At 41.2% G+C, this 19,984-nt stretch overlaps 1 protein-coding gene across 7 annotated transcripts in view; it reads right to left on the bottom strand.

Moving 5' to 3' along the window:
* LOC113432086 (uncharacterized) overlaps positions 1 to 19,984 on the bottom strand; it is a 110,475-nt gene that overhangs the window by 29,786 nt on the left and 60,705 nt on the right. For 3 of the 7 annotated variants that reach the window (XM_087953087.1, XM_087953090.1, XM_087953088.1), the window contains exon 2: positions 4,069 to 6,696. In XM_087953087.1, coding sequence (XP_087809213.1) covers positions 4,409 to 6,163 — 1,755 coding nt within the window. In that variant the 5' untranslated portion in view covers positions 6,164 to 6,696 and the 3' untranslated portion in view covers positions 4,069 to 4,408. The other 4 variants (XR_015747055.1, XM_087953086.1, XM_087953091.1 and 1 more) reach the window with 4 other exon arrangements.

Here is a 19,984-nt window from a genome sequence, read left to right as displayed (position 1 = left end):
AAATAAAAATAAAAAACAATAAAAACAAATAAAAAGAATCAAATAAATTAGTAAACTACAAGAGAACAAAATTTGGAAAATAAAAAATAACTCCATAACTCCCACCCCACGCCCTGACAACAGCAGATCACACTAGCCATTTGATGGGCTCCATCCCGCTCTGAGTCCCACCAGGTGTACTTCCCTCAGGGATGGGACCGGCGACATTTCCTGCCTCCCTGCTCTAATGGTTCGGGTAGATGTGACTGGCAAGGGATGCTCCCTCAGATAGCCTGGTCCCAAGCTATGAAGGACTTTAAAGGTGACAACCAGCACGTTGAATTGCACCTGGAAGCAAATCGGCAACCAATGCAGCTCCTGCAGGAAAGGTGACACATGTGCACACGGAGGTCTGCACAAAACCATGCGGGCCAATGCATTTTGCACCAATTGGAGCTTTTGGATGCTCTTCAGTGGCAGCCCCATGTACAGCATGTTGCAATAATCAAGATGGGAAGTGACCAGGACATGAGTGACTGTGAGTAGGGACCGTTGGTCCAGGAAACGGCGTAACTGGTGCACAACCCACAGTTGCGCAAAGGCCCTCCTGGCCACGACCGCCACCTGCTCTTTGAGCAAGAGTCGTGAATCCAGGAAAACCCCTAGATTATGGACAGGGTCTGTTTAGGGGAGTGCCACACCATCCAAGACCAAACGTGGCAATTCTGCCTGAGCCAACGAACCCCAAACCCAGAGCCACTTGGTCTTGCAAGGGTTTAGTTTCAAGCCATTGCTTCCCATCCAGCCCCTAACAGCCTCCAGGCACTGCGAGAGGGAGGACACAGCAACACTTAACTCACCATGGGCCGAGACATACGGCTGAGTATCATCAGCATATTGGTGATACCTCAGTCCATGGTGATGGATGATCTCACTCAGCGGCTTCATATAAATGTTGAACAGGAACAGAGGGAGTACTGAGCCCTGCAGAATCCCGTAAAGCAGTGGGAGAGGGCTGCATCTCTCCCCACCTATCAACACTGACTGAAAGCGGCCGCAGAGGAAGGAAGTGAAACAAGACAGCACAAGGCTCCCACTGCCATCCCCCAAAGCCGCACTAGGAGAATCCCATGGTCAGTGGTATCAAAATCTGCTGAGAGGTCAAGTACAGCAAAGATGGATGCACTACCCCCATCCTGCTCCTGTCAGAGATCATCCAAAAGTGTAACCAATTCCGTTTCTGTCCCAAATCCAGGCCTGAATCCTGGCGGGAGGGGTCGAAATAATCCGTTTCATCTAGAAACCTCTGGAGCTGCTGCGCAATCACCTTCTCAACAACCTACCCCAAAAAGGGAAGATTGGAAACAGATCGGAAATTATCCAACCGGGTGGAGTCTACCAATGGTTTCTTAAGAAGAGGGTGGACCTTAAAGTGCTGGGGCACCGTCCCCTCCTGTAGAGAAGCATTAATCACTGTTAGAGTCCACCTGCCTCTCACCTCCTGGGAAGTTTTCACAAGCTTTCACAAGCCAGGAGGGACATGGGTCTAAAATACAGGTGCTTGCGCGAATACTCCCTAGGATCCTGTCCACTTCCTCAGGAGCAACAGGGTCAAAACGTTCCCAGATAACAGGGCAAAAATCTGCCTCAGGAGCTTTCACTGGAGCAGCAACCACACCAGCATGTAACTGGGAACGAAGTCAAGCGATTTTGTCTTCCAGAAAATCCAGAACTTCCTCTGCATGCCCCTTCCAGTGGACCTCAATCTCCTCCTTCCCTAGGAGGAGATGGCTCATCTTAAAGAGGGTCGCTGGGCGATTATCTGCAGACGTAATTAGTATGGAGAAATATTCACACTTTGCTGCATGAATCACAAGGTAGGTTTAGTAGCAGCTCTTACCCCTGTTCGATCAAGTTCATCTCCTGTCTTCCGCCAGTGGCGTTCTAGAGTCTCCTCATGCGTTTCATCCCTCTCAGTTTCTCTGTATGCCACGGGGTACAGAGAGGTCTATGGGTGAGGAGAGGTTGCAAGGGTGCAATCCCATCCAGAACCTCAGTGACCTTTCTATTCAAACAGTGACTAAGAGCTTGAATGGCCTGCAGAATAGATCTGCAGTTATAACCCCCAGCTTCTTCTGGAACCAAGGGCAGGTCTACCAATTCCAAGGTCACATAGACACTGCGCCGACAAGAACACCAAAACGGGAGTGTGACCACTATTACTAGTCGGACTCTGGATAATCTGGGACAGGTCCGTGGAAGTGATGGTTTCCATGAAATCTTGGGCTACCTCCGCCCACAGAGAAGGCAGGTTGAAATCTGGGGAATTCCACCAACAGTCCTGCGCCAAGGTCCAGGAGCCCAGGTAGGGAAGCTGCCATGCAGCAGGGAGGCTATCCCACCTGATCCCTTGAGCCCAATCTAAGAAAAAAGGTCTCACAGCCGGGGATTTGCTGAACAGTGCTTCTAGAGGCTACTAGAGATTCTCTGATAACAACAGCCACACCTCCTCCGCCCTGAAGTCTAGATTGGTTCCATGGTCGATAACCTTTTGATAAGTCTCCCTCTGTTACTCTTTCTGCTGCTCTGAGAGGCATTGGACAATAGGTCCACCCCCTTTTCTTGTTTCAGTCCCTCAAATGATATCACCCCAGACCTTTTCTGTGTTAGACTAGATCAGGCATGTCCAAAGTCCAGCCTGGGGGCCAATTGCCACCTGCTTTCAAATATCGAGCGGCCCGCAGCCTCTTCTCCCTGCCGGCTCAGCCTGTCACTCATCCCTGCCAGCCTGTGTTTTTCTCATTTTAATGTTAATGGTTCAAAAATGTCAGGCTGAATGGTCGGCCTCCACACATTTTCAACTCACCAAATCTGGCCCTCCTTGAAAAAAGTTTGGATACCCCTGGATTAGATATATCCAGTTCCTGCAATAGTTCATTGTAGAACTACTCTGGAGTACAAATACAGAAATTACAAGGAAGGGTATGTTTAAGTCAAAAGAAGAAAATAGAACAATTGTTAAAATTATATGGAGTGTTGTGAAAATATACAAACTTCCATGACACCAGATTATCAAACCATCAAAAATTGAACAATTCATAATCTGGAACTTTTCTCAGGCAGTCCTAGGAGGTCTGTTATGCAGTATTTTTCACATATTGTGGCCATATATTACCAATTCAGTTAACATTTTAAACCATTGCACATTACAACCTACACAACAACACTGGTTTAAAAGGATATTGTGTTACTGAAAGGGAGCCATGGATTTTTAGGATTGCATTTACAACTACCAAGTGCATTGGAATTGAAATAGTTTGTAGACAGTTTTTGGGCTGATGATGTATAAGATAGAAAGTCAATGTCAGGATTTGTTATAATGTTAGCAAATACGCTAACTAGTTGGAAATCTAGAAAACAGACTTCAGATGCCACAGCTTTCCACAGCTGCAGCACAATTCATAGCATTATCAGAATTGTGTCCAGAGATGATATGGGGTGTGTGTGTGTGTGTGTGTGTGTGTTTGTATAATGGTTAGTTAGTAAAGGATTTGAATATTGAAGTGAAAGGAGTTATACCAATATTTGAAGATAACACATGTATACAGATGGCAACAGGTGTGAGTACAAATAAAAAAGAAGCATGTTGACATAAAATAATGTAATGTCAGGGAAACAGGGAAAGAAAATGTAATAAGTCATAATTTATTGTCCACCAGACAATAAATTATGACTTATTACATTTTCTTTCCCTACTTCCCTGACATTACATTATTTTATGTCAACAGATTTTATGTCCACCAGACAATAAATTGACAAAACCATTAAGTATACAAAAAACACAAAGATCTTATGAAATAATTTGGTTTCAATGCTGTCCAGCTATAAATTGGGGGAGTGTTAGCGTATTAAATTTAGCTGGAACAGAAAATTTTTAGAATGGGCAAGAACAGGCAGTTCTAAGTTGATTGGTTGGAGAGTGCTGGCTCCTGCATGAGGCAATCTACCCTATGATTGGTTGCTGATTTTCCCTCTTTACACCTCTTCTGAGGTATGTTTTTACCTACATTCCTAATGAGAGATGAGAAATGAAATTAAAGCCTTTTATAAACTCATCAACTTTTCCCTCAGTTGGATTTCCACTTGGGCAATAAGGAACTATTTATGCCAGTAGCATCATCCACAGTCAGATTAGTCTCTATAAGTCCTCCAGTATATCGCCAGGTTTGAATTCTGACAGAAATATACCCACAATCAGGTTGCTCAAAAGGTTTCCCACCTGTGTGAGTCCTCTGGTGTTTCACAGGGTCAGAATTCCCATTGAAACTTTCCCATATTCTACACATGCAAACAGTTTCTCTCCTGGGTCAATCCTCTGATGATTCAGCAGTCAGGAATTCCGACTGAAACTGTTCCCATAATCAGAATATTAAAAGGGTTTCGCTCCTTTGTGAGTTCTCTGGTGTTTCACCAGGCAGCAATTCTGACTGAAACTTTTCCTGCAAATAGGACATTCAAATGGTTTCTCTCCTGTGTGAGTCCTCTGGTGTTTCACCAAGCTGCAATTCTGACTGAAATTTTTCCCGCAAACAGTACATTCAAAGGGTTTCTCTCCTGTGTGAGTCCTCTGGTGTTTCATCAGGTTGGAATTCTGACTGAAATTTTTTCCACAAACAGGACACTCAAAGGGTTTCTCTCCTGTGTGAGTCCTCTGGTGTTTCACCAGGCTGGAATTCTGACTGAAACTTTTCCCACAAATAGGACATTCAAAGGGTTTCTCTCCTGTGTGAGTCCTCTGGTGTTTCATAAGGTTGGAATTCTGACTGAAACGTTTCCTGCAAACAGAACATTCAAAGGGCTTCTCTCCTGTGTGAGTCCTCTGGTGTTCCACCAGATAAGAATTCTGACTGAAATTTTTCCCACAAAGAGGACATTCAAAGGGTTTTTCTCTTGTGTGAGTCCTCTGATGGCTCACTAGGCGAGAATTCTGCCTGAAATTTTTCCCACAAAGAGGACATTCAAAAGGTTTCTCTCCTGTGTGAGTCCTCTGATGATTCAGCAGACTGGAATTCTGCCTGAAACCTTTCCCACAGTCAGGACATTCATAGGGCTTTTTTCCTGGGTGAGTCCTCTGGTGTGTTACCAGGTTGGAATTCTGGCTGAAACTTTTCCCACATACAGGACATTCAAAGGGTTTCTCTCCTGTGTGAGTCCTCTGGTGTATCACCAAGTCGTAATTCTGTCTGAAACTTTTCCCACAAAGAGGACATTCAAAGGGTTTTTCTCCTGTGTGAATCCTCTGATGTGTTACCAGGTTGGAATTCTGGCTGAAACCTTTCCCACATACAGGACATTCAAAGGGTTTCTCTCCTGTGTGAGTCCTCTGGTGTTCTGCCAGATGAGAATTCTGACTGAAACTTTTCCCACAAAGAGGACATTCAAAGTGTTTTTCTCTTGTGTGAGTCCTCTGATGGCTCACTAGGTGAGAATTCTGCCTGAAATTTTTCCCACAAAGAGGACATTCAAAAGTTTTCCCTCCTGTGTGAGTCCTGTGGTGTTTTGCCAGGTGAGAATTCTGCCTGAAACCTTTTCCACAAACAGGACATTCAAAAGGTTTCCCTCCTGTGTGAGTCCTTTGGTGTTCTGCCAGATGAGAATTCTGACTGAAACTTTTCCCACAAAGATGACATTCAAAGGGTTTCTCTCCTGTGTGAGTTATCTGATGTCTTACCAGTTGAGAATTGTAACTGAAACTTTTTCCACAATCAGGACATTCAAAGTGTTTCTTTCCTGTGTGAGTCCTCTGGTGTTTCACGAGGTCAGAATTTTGGCTGAAACTTTTCCCACAAAGAGGACATTCAAAGGGTTTCTCTCCTGTGTGAGTTCTCTGATGTCTTACCAGTTCGGAATTATAACTGAAACTTTTCCCACAATCATGACATTCAAAAGGTTTCTCTCCTGCATGAGTCCTCAGGTGTCTCACAAAATGGGAATATCCAATGAAATGTTTCCCACAATTTGGACAGTCATATGGCTTCTTCCTGCTGTGAGTCCTCAGATGTATCACCAAGTTGCCATTTTTCTTAAAGGATTTACCACATTGGAAGCACTTGTAGGGCATCTCTTCTGGGTGGGTTCTTATGCGAACTGAAAGGATCTGTTCTAACAAAAGCTTTTGCCACATTCAGATAATTTATATATGCTTTTCTCCAGAGTGGATTCTTCCCTGCTTAATCACTTGCAATTTGACATCTGCTTTTTCCGTAATCGGCAGAACTATCGAACTTTTTCGCCACTGATATTCTTGAGAAGGTCAAAAATATATGTGATCCCTTGTTTAGTGGTGCTTTGATTTAAGCCCTTTTCGTCCTCACAGACAACACCTGTATTACTATCTGCCCGATGTGCCCATCCAATTAACCTTTTCCTCTCCACTCACTTCCAGATATTTTCCTCTTTTTCTGAATGGAAAAATAATCTCCCTTGCCTTTTTTGTGTATTGTGTCCTTGAGTTCCACATATTCTACTTTTTCCAGCTCAAAATCTCTCATTGATTTTCTTTCCTTTGTCTCTCAAGTGCTGTGGAAGGAGAAGAATTGGGTAGTTTTTTTCTGATGGAAATGGAGAATATTTTTATTTCTGCCTCAATCTGCTTTGCTTTTCAATATTGCTTGTTATTCTCAGTTGTCCGATGTGGTCTTCTGGTATCATCTTTGTCTGTAAGATTCAAATGAAAATGTAGCTTTTATTGTTTATAAAAGGGTTGCAGAAGATGTGAAAAATTTACATTACAATGAAAAAGCAAACATGCCAATATGCTAGAATAATCTCTAACATCAAGATATTCAGTTCCAATATCCATTCAATGATTAAATTCACTTGTTGACTTAGGTCAGTCACAAATTCTCAGCTCTTCAAAGGGTTATCATCAAATATATATGGTAGATAGATAGAATTCTTTATTGGCCAAGTGTGATTTGATACACAAGGAATTTGTCTTTGGTGCATATGCTCTCAGTGTACATAAAGAAAAAAATAAAATACATTCATCAAGCATCATAAGATACAACACTTAGTGGTAGTCATAGGTTACTAATAAGCAATCAAATCATACAAGGAAACAAAAGAAGAAAAATATAAGTTTATTATGGTCTTAGACCAGCAATAGACATCACTATTTATAATATATATAAAAAATAGTACTGACATCTTATAATATGTTAATAGTGGATAATCACATCCCTGTTAAGAAAATACATGTTCTCAAATAGTTAGGGTCACCCCCTGGTTTATATGAGTGGAGAGCCAATAAGTATGTGTGTAAATATCATTTCCCACAGATTGTTCTATCACCAAAAATTGGCACAAATTGACAGCTATCGTTCTGTAACCAATCTTTCTTTCTTTCTTTCTTTCTTTCTTTCTTTCTTTCTTTCTTTCTTTCTTTCTTTCTTTCTTTCTTTCTTTCTGTCCCTTTCTTCCATCCCCCTTTCTTCCTTTCACTTCCTTCCTTTCTTTTTCTTTCTTTCTTTTTTCTTTCCTTTCTTCTCTCTTCCTCTCTCTTTCTCTCTCCCTCTCTCCCCCCCTCTTTCCCTGTCTCTTTCTCTCTCTGTCCTTTCCCTTCCTCCTTCCTTCTCCCCTTCTAAAGCTAGGAGACCCACCTGAAACACACACACACACACACACATTTCCATCATTGCTCGTTAACTTACGTTCTTCCCAGCCAGTCTCCTAGAGTCCCAGGGACCAGGCGCGATTATCCGTTTGCACCCGGTCCTGCATTGCCCCGGCAGGCAAGGCTTCCGGGTCCAACAAAGGGGCCGGGACTTCCTCCACTCCCCTCAAGCTCCCACCCCGCTGGCCTCTCAACTGCCTGCAAAATGCAAACTTACCTTTGTCCTGTGGCTGGTGCCAGAGGAAAAAGTGAGCCAGCCAGGGCTGAGCCGTCGCCACTCAGCTGTCCTCCAGCCCGCATCTCGTCCCCTGCTGCTACTCGGATGCACCACAGCTGCTGGGGCTCGCAGCTGCCCGGGGGGGCTGCAACACGTGTCCACCCGCATTGCCCCTCTGCCTGCGACCCCTCCCTCACCGGGCCGAGGGTTTAGCCGAGTGCAGGCCACCAAGGAAGACCTGTTCTCACGAGGCTTGACTCGCACCATTCTCACAGAATGCGGCTCGCATTCAGCCAAAGTGCCTAGGCCGGCGGGTGAAGGGGCGAGGCAGGCCCAGGCGCCACAGCGTTGTACTCCCTGGTCGCCCCCTCCCCCGCCCCTAGTAGGCAAGGCCAAGCAGCTGCGGAGAATCCAGGCGGGGAGCGAGATGCAGGCTGGTGGGAACCCGAGCTGCGAAAGGTCAGCCCGGCTTGCCTTCCTCTCTGCCACCAGCTTGCCTGGGAAGCTGGAGGCTGGGGACGGGGGGGGGACCTTGCTGGGCCACGAAAGCCGCATGGGCAGCTCTCATGGCTAAGCAAGCAAGGGCGGCCCCCGCGGCTAAGCAAGCCAGACAGGGATTGGGGCGGGGGCAGCTAGTTAGGGTGAGGGTGGCAGTGGCACGGCGGTGGCTGGCGAGGCCAGCAAGGAGTCGGGATTCAACCATAGCTTGAGGAGGCGGTGGTGGCAAGGGCAGTGATGGCAGTACCGCAGTGGTGGCAGCCTAGGCTGGCCAAGGAGTCGGGAGTCAACTGGGGCTGGCAGCAGCAGCAGCATATAGGAGACCGGGGCTTGCAGAACCTCACTCACATAAGCAGATCACGGTGGAAGGCAGACAGCAATGGCTGGTATCAGGCTCCGAGTTCCCCTCGGAGCCCGTCAGTTCCAAACACACCTCACAGCAAGTCAGCTGGCAATGGAGAATATCACCTTAGCTCTGCTGACACCGGATCTGTATTGTTGTTTGTGTGCTAGCCAAGATTGCTTTAGAATGACTCAGCGCAGCTGCGAACTGCAGGATAGATTCTGAGACAACTGCGGGCTGAAGGACGGATTCTGAAACAACTACGGGGCTGGATGTGGCTTTTTCATGTATTGATGTAGTGCATATTGTTAGAGGGGGTTGGGGCACATGTTGGTGGTAATTAAGCATTGAGGTAAGACATGGTGAAGGTGGCACTAGGTGGGGATCAGTTAATGAGGATCGAAATAGGTAGAGATGTTATAGGGTTAATAGCATTTAGAGATAATAGGTTAGGTGTGACCAGGACTAGAACTGCCTATAGGCCTGGGTGTGGTGGTGGGGTGTGTCTCATGGTAATGATAATAAAAGGAGAGAGAGCAAACTCAAACCCAATGCCAACCTTACCTGGCTTTTAGCCATTCTTGCCTGATTAGAGCGTTTGTTGTTTGCTGAATAAACCATCATTGTCCTAAAGAGGAGCTGGACTTTGGATTCATTTAAAGACAAATCTTCAATACTCAAGGACTAGCTGAGAGCTGGCAGGCAGGCGAAGGAAGACTGCAGGCAGCAATGGCGCATGGCTGAGATAAAGATGGGTGGGGTGGGTGGGGTTAAAATGCAATCAGCTTGTTGCGCATGTGTGCAATGTTGCGTGTACATGTGATGTGCATGCATGCGATGTTGAACATTTGTGCTATAAATTGGGGGGGGGTGTTAGTGTATTAAATTTAGCTGGAACAGAACAATTTTAGAATGGGCAAGAACAGGCAGTTCTAAGTTGATTGGTTGGAGAGTGCTGGCTCCTGCATGAGGCAATCTATGCTATGATTGGTTGCTGTAGGTGTAAAGAGGGATTTTCCCATTTTTCCTGCTTTTTTTCCTTCTCTGTGCTCTGTATCCTATTTTGAAGGTTGAAGCGGATGTGGCTTCTACAGATTTGGAGTTAATAGACTCGATGCATGATGAACTGAACTTTCTTAAGAAGACTGAAGAACAGACTTATCATATCGAACTGGAAAACAATTTGGAAAATAGATCAACCAAGAGTTTTTATGATTTGTAGAAATAAGACACAACTGTTTTCTTAATTGCTCTGAACTAAAATCTTAAGAAAAAGTTTTATTAATAAGAATCAAACAAAGATATTTCACCCCAGACAAATCGGAGACAATGATTCTGGTGATTTATGGTAAATAGGAAACCATTCTAAATTTTATACAAATTAAATGGAATAGTAGATTGTTAACAAAGTGCTTTGATGTTTAATTTTGTTGGTTCACCTGTTAATTACAACGCCTTTAGATCAGAGGTCGCCAACCTTTTGGACCTTAGGGACCACCAAACTCATAATTTTAGATCACAGGGACCACTAACTGGTTCTGTGGGCGTGGCCTCATTTGTGGGTGTGGCTTGGTGGTCATGTGACTGGCTGGGCATAGCTTGTATGTAAATATATTTATATAAATATTGATTTTTTTTAATAAAGAGCAACTTTTACCGCAAATCAGGCAGGCAGATTGAGTTGCTCACAGAATCACAGATTCATTCAGAAATCTATCTGCCATTGGCTAACTCTGTCTGTCACATAAAATTTGCTAGCAAGCAAAGTCACAAAATTAACTCACAACACACCATGTATGTACATATTGAATTTTTTATAAAAAAAGAGCAACCTTCAGTCCTAAGGGAAGCAGAGCTGAAGATCTAAAGACTAGCTAGAAAGCAAGAAATCCAACCATTTCCTGCTTCCTAGCTAATCTAAATCTCCCAGCACAGCAGAACAAGTGATGGTCGGAAAAAGAAAAAATGGCAATTTTAGCAGGCAAGTTTGCCGGGTAAGGAGTGAGTGGGCGGGGAGCGTTCCTGCGGGCCATGTGGGCGGCACAGCCTTGTGTTTCTGTGCAGCTTGGATTAATTGCTTTGAGGAGGTGCTCTGGGGGTTAGATTTCTCTGTGGCCCACCAAAATTTTCTCAAGGCCCACCAGTGGGCTGTGGAGCACCGATTGGCAGCCGCTGATCTAAAGCAGCGGTTGCCAACCGGGGGGCCGTGAAAATTTTTTGGTGGGCTGCAGAGAAATCTCACCCCCAGAGCACCCCCCAAAGCAATTTATCCAGGCTACGCAGAAACACAAGGCTGCACTGCCCAAATGGCCCACAGGAACCCTCTCCACCCACTCACTCCTTACTCAGTAAACTTGCCTTAAATTTCTATTTATCCTTTTTACTGACCAAAATATATCTGAATATTTACATACATGGTGTGTTGTGAGTTAATTCACTTGCTTTGAGTTTAACTTTCCTTAGACTGAAGGTTTTAGGAGTTTGCAAGTAAACTTCACGGCAAGCAAATTTGAGAGACTGAGCTAGCCGATGGCAGATAGATAGATCACTGAATGAATCTGTGATTCTGTGAGCAACTCAATCTGCCTGATTTTGGGTAAAAGTTGCTCTTTTATATTAAAAAAATCAATATTTATATAAATATAATATTTACATATAAGCCATGTCCAGCCAGTCACATGACCAAGCCAAACCCACAAATGAGGCCACGCCCACAGAACCAGTTAGTTGTCCCTGGGATCTAAAATTATGAGATTGGTGGCCCCTGAGGTCCAAAAGGTTGGCGACCCCTGCTTTAGATCATAGATAGATGAATGTTGAATTGGTTGTAAATAGGTAGAAATTTATAAAATTTTGGGCCTGCTTCAGAAGGGGAGGAAACTAATATTGCTTCAATATGCTTATGAATATTCTAGTGGGGGGATAATAAAAGTAAATCTGTTTTTCTCTTTTGTAATGTACATTTTCTTTTTATTTGTTTTTTCAATTCTTGTTTTGCTTTTGAAAAAAATTCTTTGGTTTTGGAGTTTGTACTCTTTATTAATATTTTGAATAAAATAACCTGCTTTTTTAAAAAAAGTTCATTTACCACAAGCACGTTCAGGGAGCTACTGTGAAACTATTTTCTAAACTGCCTCTAAATTCATAGAATCATAGACACATGGGGTTGGTTGTATCATGGTGTCCAGAACTGAACACACTATTCTAGATCTGCTGTCACCAGCACAGTGTAAAGCAACTCTATCACTGCTTCTTGTCTTGGCACTATGCAAAAGCATTGGATTTTTTCGGCAGTGGCAGCACTATACAGCACAATATTGACAAAAGTGGTACTTATCATATGGCCTGGGGATACTTTGCCTGAGGTTTTGGAGATTTCCCAGAGGCAGCCACCATTTTCAATGCACCCACAATTCCTTAACACAGTCTAAAAGGTGTTAAGGGAGAAAAACAGAGTACTTTGTCCCAGTGACAATGATAACAGATAACATAGATAATCAGAGTTGGAAGGGACCTTGTAAGTCATCTAGTCCAACCTCCCGCCCAAGGGGGAGACCCTACACCATTTCTGACAAATGGCAGTCCAATCTCTCCTTGAAAGTCTCAAGTGATGGCGCTCCCACAACTTCTGAGGGCAAGCTGTTCCATTCGTTGATTGTTCTCATTGTCAGAAAGTTTCTCCTTATTTCCAGGTTAAATCTCTCCTTGTTCAGTTTCCATCCATTAATCCTTGTCTGGCCTACAAGCGCTTGAGAAAATAGCTTGACCCCTTCCTCCCTGTGGCAGCCCCTCAAATATTGGAAGACTGCTATCCTGTCTCCCCTGGTCCTTCTCTTTACTATACTAGCCAAGCCCAGTTCCTGCAACCATTCGTTGTATGTTTTAGCCTCCAGTCCCCAGTCATCCTGGTTGCTCTTCTCTGTACTATTTCTAGAGTCAACACCTTTTTTATAATGTGGTGAACAAAACTGGATGCAGTACTCTAGGTGTGGTCTTACTAAGACTTTATAGAGTGGTATTAGTACTTTCCCTTAATCTTGATTGTATCCTCTGTTAATGCAACTTAGGATTGCATTAGCTTTTTTGGCTGCTGCTGCATGGCTCATATTTAGCTGGTTGTCCACTAAGATTCCAAGATCCCTCTCACAGTTACTGCTATTGAGCTTGGTTTCACCCAGTCTATATGTGTACTTTTGGTTTTTCTTGCCTAAGTGTAGGACTTTACTTTTCTCTACATTGAATTTCATTTTGTTAGATATGGCCCAGTGTTCTAGTCTGTCAAGATCCATCTGGATCTTGAGCCTATCTTCTTGGGTGTTCGTTTTTCCTGCCAGCTTAGTATCACCTGCAAATTTGGGAAGTTCCCCTTCTGTTCCCTCATCTAAGTCGTTATTGAAGAGTACTGGGCCTAAGACGGAACCTTCTGGCACTCCACAGCTTACTTTCCTCCATGTAGACATAGACCCATTAAGGACTACTCATTGAGTACGGTTTGCCAGACAGTTGTGAGTCCATCTAGTGGTGGTGCTATTTATTCCACTTTTTTCTAGCTTACTAAGAAGTAGGTTGTGGTCTACTTTGTCGAATGCCTTGCTGAAATCTAAATATATTATGTCCACAGTATTTTGCTGGTCTACTAATTTTGTTACTGTGTTGAAGAATGAAATGGCGTGATCTGTTTTTAACAAACCTGTGCTGACTGCTAGCTATTACTTTATTTGTTTCTAGATGTTGGCAGATGTTTTTTTATTATCTTTTCCAGTATCTTCCCGGATATTGATGTTAGGCTGATTGGTCTATAGTTTCCTGGGTCTGTTTTTTTCCCTTTTTTGAAGATGGGAACCACACCAGCTCTTTTCCAGTTCTCTGGTAGTTCCCCGGTGCTCCAGGATTTTTGAAAGATATGGTGCAATGGTTCAGAGATGACCTCTGCCAGCTCCTTTAAAACTCTGGGATGTAATCCATCAGGCCCCGGTGATTTGTTTTCATCAAGATCGGACAGGTGTTGGAGGGCGGAGCTGGCGTCGTGACGATACGACATGCGATCTTGGAGGTCTGAGATTGCTGCCGATATCTTTGTTCCTGGACGATCCAATCAGATCTAAACCGTCCCAAAGAGACGGTGAAAGTGAAGAGCGCATACTGCCGATCCCAGGGATGCCACAAAGTCCCTGGTAGATCCAGGAGCTCTTCTTGCCAGTGGCAAAGAGGCAGCCATTAAAGCTGCTGAAGTTGGGATAGCTCCGAAACGGAAGAGAGCAGAAAGAGAAAGTGTGCCGGTTTGGTGAGAACTTTTTTTTTACTCTAAGATCTGAAAGGACACCCTAAGGCAGTGATCCCCAACCTTTTTGACACCGCGGCCCGGTACCGGCATCAGCTGGGCGCCGCAGCCCGGTACCGGCATCAGCTGGGCGCCGCCATCTTTTTTTGATGAAAAAGTGCTTCCGGTGACCTCACTGGAAGCACGTTTTCATCAAAAAGATAAGCGGCCAGCGCTTCTGGTGAGCTTTCCGGGTAGAAATGGCTTTCTACCCGGAAAAGCTCACGAGGTGAGCGCCGCCATCTTTTTGATGAAAGCGTGCTTCCGGTGAGCTTTCTACCGGAAAAGCTCACCGGAAGCACTTTTTCATGAAAAAAAGATGGCGGCGCCCAGCAAGCCAGCGGCCTAGTAGGAGTTGTTCCGCGGACCAGTACCGGTCCTCGGACCGGTGGTTGGGGACCCCTGCCCTAAGGGAAAGAAAGAATCTGTAAAAGTTTTGACAGAAGTGACTAAGTGGCGATTTTAAACAGGAATGTCAAAGTAATGTTTTGTTTTTTTCTTCTTATTGCTGGATTTTCTATATACGATCTTGCATTTTGAAACTGGGCTGGTTTTTTCGTTTATATCTATTTGGTTTTTTCTTCTTCTCCTTTTTGATTTTGTAATATTTTAGGCTAGAGGCTCCCTTTAGTTAATTCATTTTTTTTAAATATCTTTTTTTTCTTTTTATCAACTCTTTATTATATTTTGCTCGGAAAAGGAGGGGGAGCAAAGGAACTCTGTAACACTGCCAACTAGAGGCTTGAAAATATTCTTTTCCCTGTGACCAGACAAAGCTGAGAAAGAAAGAACTGAGACTCTTTTTCAAGGACATTGCTATTTGATAAGATAGAGGGGAGAGCATGAGAGAGTATTATTACAGGTGCTCTTCTGGATTTCTATCAACAGCTGGACTCTGGTGTTGAAATGTAGGGGGGGAAAAGGTGATAAGTTTTTGGAGAAGAGAGCTATAATAAGAGCCTTGAATAATTAAAGTGCAGTGTGCCCTTTTTACTTTTTCTAAGTTGTGCTATCCCTCCTCATCAGCTTTATTGTATTTTTTTTAATCTCCTTTTTTGTAATAACTGTTTGGGTTTTTGGCTTTGTTGGAGCTTGCCTTTGTTTTTCTCTCTTTTTTTGGAAGTCCAACCTCTACGTTTGCTTTTTATTTTAAAGGGAAAGCCTTAAAGGCCTTTTTTTTTTTCTTTCCTGGTACTTTTGTTTTTTTATTTACTTTTTTGGTTTATTTTTATGTATTTTTTTCTATTTGAGACCCTTCAATTGGATTAAGGTGTTGAAGAACCTGAAGAATTTTTCCTTTTTCTTTTTTTTCCTTTTTTTTCCTTTTAAGCTCTTTTTCTTTATCTTATTATCGATTGGATTAAGGTATACAAGAACCTGAAGAAATTTTGTCCTCTCTTTTTTCTTTTCTTCTTCCTTTTTTATTATTATTATTGGGCTTCTTTTTTTTTTTACTATTTTTATTTTGAACTACAATTGGTTATTTTACAATTGGATTAAGGTTTAGAAGAACCTGAAGATTTTGAATTGCTTAAAATGAGTAGGAAATTTACAGCTCCTGGCTATTTAACTTCTACTTTTGCCTCTCTACCATCTGGAGGACAACATTCAATACAGAAAATGTTAAAGCAAGAAAAAGAACAAGAAAAAGTGACTCTGCAGATGATTATGCAAGGAATTCAAAATATCCAAGCAAGATCAGAGAATATTGAAAAGAGAATAGAAAACATCGAACAAAGAACAGAGAACATTGAACAAAGAACAGAGAACATTGAACAAAGAACTGAGAGCATTGAACAAAAAATAGGGAAAACCGATGAAAAAGTGGAGAACATCCAACAAATGATGTTGAAGTATGACGAGAGATTCCAAAAAATTGAAGAAGCTAAACAAAGAGACAAGAAGATTGGAGATGTTGAGATGGGAGATGGATAGATCAGAATTCTATCTCAGATTCCAAAACGTAGAGGAAGAAAAAGGACAAAACCTAGCTGAGATAATGATAGAAATATTGGCTGAAGCTTTGGAAATAACTCAAAAGAAGATGATGGACGGAATAGGTTGAGGATGAGGTTTAGCTTACCAAGAGAAGTTCACATTAGATTTACAAAGAAAGCCATTAAAACGCAAATATTGCAAGTGGCAAAAGAGAAGACATTGAAATACAAAGACAAGGAGATTGTGGTCTTGAAACAAATACCCAGAAGAGTGAGAGAGATGAGAAGAGAATACCGATTCCTGACTAAAATGCTACTTAAAAAAGAGGTGAATTATAGATGGCTGATTCCAGAAGGTTTAATGTTCACATAGCAAGAACAGAGACACAGAATTGACTCAATGGAGAAAGCGGAATTATTTTATACAGAATTTTTTGGAAGGAAAGAGGAAGAGGCAGAAAAAGAGATCTCATTAATTTAATTCCAAGAGGACTGCCAAAAGGCGACTGAAAAAGAAGAAGGCGCAGTAGGTGGAAAGGTGGAAGCCAAAGAACAATGTGAACTAAGATTTACGAGAGCTGTTAAACCTAATTATAAAATATAACCATGGAAGAGAAAAAAAATGATTACAATTAATATAAATGGACTCAACTCAGCTGTTAAAAAGGAAAACCTTTCATAAATTGGAGAAATTAAAATTTGATATAATTTGTCTGCAAGAAGTACATATTAAAAAACAATATGAACAATTGTTGGTACAGCCAAAATTAGGGAAAATATTTACTTCCTTGACCCAATGTAAGAAAAGAGGAGTGGTTTTATATATCAAAGAGACCACCCCAGCAAAATTGATTTATACTGATGATGATGGAAGAATACTAATGGTGGAAATAATGGACAATAATATGAAAACACTCCTGATTGCAATATATGCTCCGAATGACAAACAAGAAGAATTCTACAAAAAACTACATATGAAAATAATTGAACTGGACTATGCTAATATAGTTATGGGAGGTTTTAATGGAATTGTAGACAACAAATTGGACTATACAGCACAGAAAACAACGAAGCAAAACAGAAAGACTCTCCCTAAATCTTTTTTTAAAATGGTAGATGAAATAAACTTAAAAGATACATGGAGAGAAAGAAATGCTAAAACTAAGCAATATACCTTCTATTCAAATAGACACTTATCATGGTCCAGAATAGATATGATATGGATGTCAACAGAATTAATACCTAACATTCAAGAAATAAATATTGAAACAAGTACTTGGGCAGATCACAATCCAATGACAATTAAATAGAAAGGACAAAAAAGAAGATCTAGATGGACATTAAATAATACTATTATAAAGGAAAAAGACTTCACACATTGGATGGAGAAAGAATTGGCCTTTTTCTTCAGAGAAAATAAAAAAGAAGATACATCAATACAGAATGTATGGGATACAATGAAGGCATATGCTAGAGGCTTGATAATAGACTATACAAGGAAAAGGAATACCATGAAAAGACTAGCCTCTAAGGCCTTAGAGGATGAGCATAAAAGACTTGAAAAAGAGCTACAGAAAATGCCACAGAAAAAGGACATCAAGTTAAAAATGGATATAATTAAACACAAAATCGGTCAAATAGAAAAAGAAGAATTAGCACAGAAAATTAGAGGTGCTAAACAGAATTATTTTGAAGATGCAAACAAACCAGGGAGATGGTTAGCATATAAATTGTGAAAGGAGAAAGAATCAAGGAAAATATTGCAATTAATAGATGATCAAGGCCAAGTTTGCTATGGTAGCAAAGAGAAGAAGGAAATTATTTGAGACTTCTATGGGAAATTATATATGCAAGAGAATATTAATGAAGAAAGAGTTAAGCAGTATTTACAGAATGCTAATTTACCTCAGATACCTAAAGAGACTGAAAAAATGTTAGAAAGCAACATAACGATGATGGAGTTAACTGAAGCACTCAAGAAGAAAAACAATGGAAAGGCACCAGGCCCAGATGGACTTCCGGCAGAATTTTATAAAACACTACAAGAATCATTGAATCTTCCATTGCTAGAAGTTATGAATGAAGTTATGTTAAAGAAGAAGATACCTAAATCATGGTCAGAAGCCTATATTACACTTATTCCTAAAGAGGAGGCCGACCCATTACAAATTAAGAACTATAGACCCATTTCTTTACTAAATGCAGATTACAAAATCTTTGCTTCAATATTGGCAGAAAGACTAAAAAAATATTTAAATAATTTTATCCATCCTGATCAAAATGGATTTCTGCCAAAGAGACAAATTAAAGACAATATGAGAGTAATCTTGGACACCTTGGAACACTACAAGGCACATCCTGAAAAACAAATGGCTCTGATATTTCTAGATGCACAGAAGGCATTTGACAATGTGAATTGGCGATTCATGTTATTACTGTTGGAACAGTTGGGTTTCGCTAGAAAATTTATCCAAGCAATAGAAGCTTATAGTATATAAGCAAACGGCAAAGGTAATGATAGAGGGAGAGCTGACAGACTCTATTAATATAAGAAAAGGAACAAGACAAGGGTGCCCACTATCACCTTTGTTGTTTGTGTTAACTTTGGAAGGGTTAAACAGAAATATTAGTGATGAAAAGAATATAAAAGGAATGAAAATCAAAAAGGAAGAATTTAAGCTGCAAGCATTTGCGGATGATCTGGTTTTCATTTTAGAAGACCCTTTAGAAACAGCATCAAAATTGATAGAAAAGATAGAGACATATGGAAAGGTGGCTGGTTTGAAAATAAATAAAGATAAGACAACGATTTTGACAAAGAATATGCTATTAAGACAAAAGGAAGAACAGGCAGACCTACTGAAAATTCAAGTCACGAATAAGATCAAGTACTTGGGGATATATTTGACAGCAAGATGTAGTACATTAAAAGAGAATAATTATACTAAACTTAAACAGCAGATAGCGCTAGATCTGGTGAAATGGGAAAACTTACAACTCTCACTAATAGGGAGAATCTCAACAATCAAGATGAATATATTACCCAGAATTTTATATTTGTTTCAAACAATTCCAATTAGGCTTGGAAAAGATTATTTTGAAGATCTAAATAAAATTGTGTTGAAATATATATGGCAAGGTAAGAAAGCGAGAATAAAGTTAAAACTTTTGCAAGATGCTAGAATTAGAGGAGGATTTGGTTTGCCTAATTGGGAATTGTACTACCAAGCTACAAATCTGATGTGGGTTAAGGAATGGATAACACTAAGAAATGCTAGATTGTTGACATTAGAAGGACATGATCTGTTGTTGGGGTGGCATGCTTTTTTATGGTACAAAGGAACTAAAACATAGGGGTATTTTAGAAGACATTATATACGGGAGTCTCTGTGGTTAAACTGGGAGAAGGTTAAAAGACAATGTTATTTGAAAATTCCAGTCTGGTTATCGACTATTGAAGCATTCTCGTATCCTATAATATACAAAAAGAACAAACAGTTAGATATGGTGAAATACTGAATGAAAAGGGTGAACTTAAATCTATGCAAAAACTAGAGGAACAAGGTATAAAGATGAATTGGTTTTCATATGTGCAAATACATTCAAAGTATGATAAAGATTCTAAAACAGACGGTTTCTATGATAAATTGACTGATTTAGATAAGATTTTGACAGGTACTGATGAAAAGGTGATTAAAAATTGTATGGATATTTATTAAAATTAAACTAGAAGAAGAACAAGTTAAAGAAACTATGATTGCTTGGGGGAAGAATTTTGGATATGGGATTGATTTAGAGAAATGGCAAAAATTGTGGTCTCAAAATTATAAAATGACAATGTCAACAGCATATAAAGAAAATTTGTATAAGATGTTTTACAGGTGGCATTTCCCCCTGACAAGAATAGCAAGAATGTTCAAGAATAAATCCGAAAAATGTTGGAAATGTCATCAGACACCTGGCTCATTTTACCATATGTGGTGGACTTGTGCAGATGCTAAAAAATACTGGACTA

This window comes from Notechis scutatus, chromosome 2 (genome assembly GCF_049901735.1).
Source record: "Notechis scutatus isolate UNSWTSFEM ecotype Mainland chromosome 2, rNotScu1.2, whole genome shotgun sequence".
NCBI classification, from domain to species: Eukaryota; Metazoa; Chordata; class Lepidosauria; order Squamata; family Elapidae; genus Notechis; species Notechis scutatus.
This window is presented reverse-complemented; position numbering and strand designations above follow the sequence as displayed.